At 38.2% G+C, this 6,492-nt stretch overlaps 1 protein-coding gene across 1 annotated transcript; it reads right to left on the reverse strand.

Annotated features, from left to right (window-relative positions):
- Positions 1-31: 31 nt before the first annotated feature.
- Positions 32-5,963, reverse strand: LOC128215796 (uncharacterized). The gene is made up of 3 exons (XM_052922398.1): positions 5,737-5,963; positions 1,340-1,523; positions 32-818 (listed from the first exon to the last, which is right to left on the reverse strand). Exons 1-3 carry the CDS (start codon positions 5,874-5,876, stop codon positions 201-203), a joined length of 942 nt encoding a protein of 313 aa, XP_052778358.1. The 5' UTR covers positions 5,877-5,963; the 3' UTR covers positions 32-200.
- Between the last annotated feature and the right edge of the window lie 529 nt (positions 5,964-6,492).

The following is a 6,492-nucleotide window of genomic DNA, read 5'->3' on the forward strand; positions in this document are numbered from 1 at the left end:
GAGAAACATTTTTGAGATTGCTGTTTATAAATTTATCATGGTCGTATGACCTTGTAGGTAAAACTGATTGTAAGATAAATATTAGTGAATTTGAGCTTAAACTTCACGAACAACTACATCGACTGTCAATGATAAATTGTCAACCAAATCGACCTTGTAGCGACCTTGTTCAAATGATCAGCATGTACTCAACGCAGAAATTATGGCGGGGTAATTTCTGCATAAATGATGACAAAGTAAATAAGGGTATAGAACGCCATCCATGGTAGAAAAATTCTCGAAATGCTGACTATTAGTCCTCCGTACAGAAACCAAAATATTGTCAATAGTGTCCGACTTCTTGAAGATCGAATTGCTATGAAAATGTGCTTAATTTCTCCAAAGAAAAGCTTCAGAACGTTTGCTATGGACGCGACGTCAAAACGCCGTAAACGTCTGAAGGGCGCGTGTTCAACGTTCACAACTTGTATGTCCCCGAATAACTCTGCTATCTCATTTTCCGACTCTTCAGATTCATCGCTTGACGTCGCCGTGACGTCAGAAACGGCGTTATCGACGTCATCTGATGGCGTCTCTTCAACGTGCAGTTGTCCTTTTCTTTCACTGTCTATACTCGCTTTCGATCCGATTCTATGAAAAAGTACTTGACGAAACTCTGTCGACGAAATGACGTCAGTCCTGCTGCTTAGCAACGTTATGCTTTTGTCAGGATCGTCTTCTTTGACCTCCTCTTTGACGTCATCTATGGCCTCATTTACGACATCATGTTCTGTTTGGCAACTGACTGACCTTAGCTGGATAAAATCAACGCTGCCAGACTGAAAACATAAAAGCAAATATACAGAATAGCTTCTCATTTTGTTGGACAAACACATGTTCAAAATATAACACGAAAACAAAAGATAAAAATAACAAATAAAGAGAAGGTGTGTATTTCCTCTGGACCCCTTTTGTTAAAATACTTTGTCTGTATTTGTGTACATTGCCATTTTTCATTTGATTCATGGTGAAAAAACCCTTCTCGAAGCGTGCCAAATTGAGTGTAAAACCGGTACAAGTGTATACAATTAATATAACTTAATAGTACATTTTAGTGTTATGAATAACATGTTTTTTAATCTTCAGCCGCCATTTCTATAAAACATGGTTAAGTTGTCCACAGGTTATCCACCGGTTAGGTAGCTCATTTAAATGGTTAATCGTTATAAGTGACCTACCAATACACATTTCGGTTCTCTTTAGCCAAACAAAACAATAAACCGGTTTTATACGGTTTGCTGCAGGATGACAATTTAGTATTCTAATACTACTTTCATTATCGTCGCAAAAACAATCTTACGAAATATGGCGAGTTGAACCACTCGTCGACGAGACCTTTGATTGCGTAGTTGACGGACGCCCGGCGCCGGAGGAAGGGGCGGGCCAGAGCGTTCCTTCGACAGGAGGGACAACGGAGGCGCAGGCGGTCCAAGGGCGTCCGTGTCCTGGAGCTACGGGTGAGCCGCGCCAGGCTCTGAAGGCATCTGTAATATTACGGACATTTTTCAGCTTGGCTCTATGATCACAATGGTTTTGTCACAGAAATACATGCAGGCAATATACGTAAATGTGTAAAATACTAGCTATTATGAATTTGGGCAAAGCCTGTAAACAGCATTGCCTTAAGACCTACATACGTTCTCAATGCATTTGATTTGATTTGTTTGGTCCTGAAATGATTGAAAATGATCGACCAACCTTTGCAAAAGTCTCAGTGGCTCGGGTCACTGTAAACCAAACATTTTCTTCCCATAAAAAGATTATTGCACGAGATCTACGTGCGTCTGATATCAATACATAATCCAATCATTTGTACATGAACGTACATGTGTATAGAAAGTATATAAACCGGTGTTAGTGTATTACAGTTCTATGCAAAAAAACAAATCAAAATGATGTGTTTGGATGTTGAAGAAGTAACCACACTGGCCTTTGAGATGAACGCTGTCGTATCCACGTGAGTGTTTTTGATCGCATGACGGCATTTCGAGCCTTTTTTTTAGAAAAAAAAATGTTATTCAGTTAAATGTTTGGTTTGGCTTATGAAAAAACTTGAGTGATGTTCGAACAGCTGTTAATTTGGTATTCTGGTTAACTTCTACACTCTATAAGCTATACTCTTATGAAATCAAACCATTCTAAACCAAATTATAATCGACTACTGAACATTAATACTGGTTAAAGGGAAGTTATCATGTTGAATACATACTAATAATTTATAACAAGAATAAATTTATGAGATATGTTTTGAAACAAAGGGGTTGGCTAGAAATATAACTGTAAGCTTATTTAGATTTACAAGTGAAACTGTTAATTATATATCTGACATTCGCTCGTTCGAGAGCCTACGATATCGTGTCCTACGTTCGTTAAAAAGATGACCACCCCCTTGCTCACCCCACCGCGAGTGTACAAGAAACATGATTCATGGAACTTGATCTACAATGCCACTATGCATTAATGTGGTAGGTCCCAACAATCTAGTTAAACTATATAGAGTTATGGCCCTTGGTTGACGGACGTGCGGAAGCGCTTTTGTTGGCATGTTGCAGTATGTATACAAAGTATAGTATTAATCAGCTCACCAAACACATGCTAAAACACAGACTTACAGTGGCAGGGTAGATTAGATTTCTAATGCATCATTCAATTGTAACCACGGCCCCTCAGGTCCGGGGGTATACCGGGGATAGCTGGGAAATTGGACGTGTTTTTATCTTCCAGGTGGCCCCGCAGTGCCGGGTTGATGCGGTGGTTTTGTCCTCGCGCCAACAAAAGCGGGGAATGGGCCTTACCTTGGGTGCGGGGGGCATTTGGCGTGGATTTTACCAGTAGTGGGTCGCAGAGCGGGAATTTCCCCTGGGTTGGCTGCACCGAAAGTCAAAGTCCCCCGGACCTTGGGGGCGTGGTTACAATTGCGTGACTGTTGCATAATCACACAAGGCTTGAATGATATTTAATTGTTGTAGAGTACAACTGGTATGAATCAAGGGCAGCTATGTACCCTTTCAAAAGAGAAAAAAAGTAAATATTTGAATAAGCAGATTTCGTAAGTTAACAAAATATATCAAAGGTCAAGACAGAAAAGTGATCATGGTGTACCTAATACGACATCGGGTTCAAATTATTAATTGGTATCCACCTAAATAATTCGATGGTCAGTCCTGGCCTTATTAATCGGATGGTCATGGAAGTAAATCTCTCCTTATTTGTGTTTGCACTAGGTTTGCACTTTTGGGAGGCCATTAAGAAATAAAGTTCTTAAACCATTAGCTTTTGTACTCTAAAATTTGAGCAAACGCCATTCATACAGAAATGCGGATTATAATTTTGTGAAGAAAACATGTGTACATGTTACGTTCGCAGACCCTTATACAATCTAATCGGATACAATGCTGACGTTTATTTGACGCAGCTGACATCACGACAAGAGGGTAGACAAATAGATTAACTTAACTCTTAAGTGCTTTTCCGAAAACTACTGACACACTAATGGAAAAAGCAAACTTATTAAAAAGGTCATCGATACTTATTTCTACCTCAGAAGTAGATTTGTGCGTAGTTAAATATCAGCTAATATACATTATTTCTGATTTTGAAAGTTGCTATACCGGAAATGTTTGTATAACGACATGTTTACACTACATGTAACTCATGGACTATAAACTTACAGTAAATCAAGTCCTTCTTCTATGGTCTACTTTACTTAGATGGCATGAAGTAACATAATAATTATTAAGAATGGGCGAAGTGAGCGTAGCGATTACTTCTTGTCAACTCATTGTCTTAGAATAGAAGAAGAAAAAGATTTTATTAACTATAAGCTTACAACCCGTGAGATACATATAATATAAACATGTGCAGTATATAAACATGTACAGTATATAAACATGAACAGTATATAAACATGAACAGTATATAAACGTGTACAGTATATAAACGTGTACAGTATATAAACATGTACAGTATATAAACGTGTACAGTATATAAACGTGTACAGTATATAAACATGTACAGTATATAAACATGAACAGTATATAAACGTGTACAGTATATAAACGTGTACAGTATATAAACGTGTACAGTATATAAACATGTACAGTATATAAACATTTCCGGTAGAACATCTGTCAAAATCAATTAAAATGTATAAACAAAGTGAACAAGTTATAACACATTTGCTTAGATTACTGAAAAATTAGTGTTAGTGGAGAAAGGTGTCTACTGTCTATATTGACGCATTTCAAAGCCCTTATAGACATAACAACATAGTTTTCTTATAGTAGTTACATTTTCGCTTGAAATCAGTTCAATGTATTTAGGAATATTTGGATTGCGCCAATAATATCGTTTAATGTAAAAGAGTCATTAATTCATGGTATAAAGGACATTCTAAGAGAAAATGGAATTCATCTTCAAGTGAATTACAAAGTTGGCATTTTCGTTCATTCCTTGGTATTATTTGGGGCTTGTGCCATCTGCCCATTTCTATTTCTAATCTGTGTGATGCTACTCCTAGTCGTGTTAAAGCTGTTCTTAATTTATTGTTTTATATGGTTTCTAAATATGACTGAAAATTAGAATGTGCAAATAGTATGTATGTTGACGCTCTTGATCATTCTCGTATTTCTTAATTCCATTTTTGCATGACACAATCTCTAGCCCTCATCGTAAAGATGTGTATAAAATATTTTGTATTTACAACCCCTTGGTTAAGCCAAATTTCAGCGAATCCCATAGATTCTAACAAATTTTTAACTTTTATTGCCCAAATTATTTTCGTTGCGTTGTATTGTATATCAGCCTAGTATTGATGATTGCCTATCTGTAATTTCATTGGCTGTAAATGTAGGCGTTTTTTTAAAGCTGCACTCTCACAGATTGAACGTTTTGACAACTTTTTTTATTTTTTGTCTTGGAACGAGCCAAAGTTGCGAAAATCCATGGAAACCAGTTAAATAAGACTGCTGACAAAAATTTAGATCGCAGATATTTGTATTTAAGTTTAAAAATGATGTTTTATGCACATTTCTTAAACCGTTAGTTACGGTTTAGGCCATACTACATTATTTTTGAACGGAAATATGAAAATCTACGATCTTATTTTTTTGTCAGCAATCTTATATCATTGGATTGCAGATATTTAATCAAAAATTTGCTCTTTCCAAGACAAAAAATAAAAAAAGTTGGTAAATCTGTGAGAGTGCAGTTTTAAACCCATTGAGAGGAAAGATGCACATGATACTATATAAAACCCACTACAGATTGACCTACTAGCACAACGTTCTTACGACTGAGCTTGCCGGATTGATGGTTCTTACATACAAGGACAATTTTAATGGTTTTGCTGGTTAAAGCTCCATCCATTCAGCGATCGACTATCATTGGTGCGATGTTATGCCATAGTATGATCATATGGTTTTGGAGCTTGTTGATCACAATCCAAACTCACATGCACCCAGGCTGGGAATATATCCAGGGACGCATTGCTGAAACGCGAGTGCGCTAACCACTGCATTTATTGCGTTCTGCTTATGGGGAAAACCATTTGGAAACGTACCATTAACATTCAGTCACGAACTATCAACGAACTACATCTAAATTTCAAAAAAAATATTGCCAAGTCAATGGCATATGATTCGTGATTTCCAATATTGCACAATGTGGATGTACCTTTCACAATGTAAACTCTCTTACCTGACACAGAATGTATGCCCACACGGCAGCGTGTGCGGGTTTACAAAGTAATCCCAGCATACTGGGCACTTAAGACCCTGAATGAGCGTTTGCGGCTTCACCGGCTGCCAGTCGCTCTCCTCCTGGTCCTCCGTCTCCATCCTGTCGCCGTCCGTCGCCAGAGGACTTCTGATTTAGCCGTCAGTAATATTATTTATTTACAAAACGGCACTAGCTAATTTCAGCATTGCTTGTGCCGACTTATGCGACGTTACTGCTAAGGGACGTCGATATCTACAACGTCGTCGACGTCATATTGACGTCGTCAGCAAGGTTTACAGAACGAAAATAATATAACGAATACAGAGGAAATATGGCCTGCACATTTGATGATTGAGATGAACGAAAGAATAAAGAAACAAAAGTCCGTACATCTTCTAAAAAGATGACGTTTTTGCAGACAGAAATACTTTTGGCGCGTAGTTAGTAGCCTAGCGGCATGAAATTACTGGCCTGGCGGCTGGTGACTTTACCGACCTTTTAGCGCGAAATTATATGCCTAGCGGTGTGAAGTTAGTTGCCAAGCGGCATGTAGTTAGTGGCATAGCACCATGAAGTTAGTAGCCTGGAGGTCGGGTGGCTTAAGTGACCTTTTGGCTTGGAGTTAGTTGCCAAGCGGCATGCAATTAGTGGCAGAGCGGCCTGAAGTTAGTGGCCTTGAGGTCTGGCAGCTTAAGCGAGCTTTTAGCTTGAAGTAAGGAGCCGAGCGGCATGCAA

The sequence above is a fragment of the Mya arenaria genome, chromosome 14 (genome assembly GCF_026914265.1).
Source record: "Mya arenaria isolate MELC-2E11 chromosome 14, ASM2691426v1".
Taxonomy (NCBI): domain Eukaryota; kingdom Metazoa; phylum Mollusca; class Bivalvia; order Myida; family Myidae; genus Mya; species Mya arenaria.

Coding starts and splice junctions, on each gene's coding strand:
- LOC128215796 (XM_052922398.1), bottom strand. CDS start 5,876: ATGGAGACGGAGGACCAGGAGGAGAGCGACTGGCAGCCGGTGAAGCCG. Junction 1,524..5,736: donor GGGCATACATTCTGTGTCAG/GTAAGAGAGTTT, acceptor GTAATATTACAG/ATGCCTTCAGAGCCTGGCGC. Junction 819..1,339: donor GGTTCAACTCGCCATATTTC/GTAAGATTGTTT, acceptor TTATGTTTTCAG/TCTGGCAGCGTTGATTTTAT.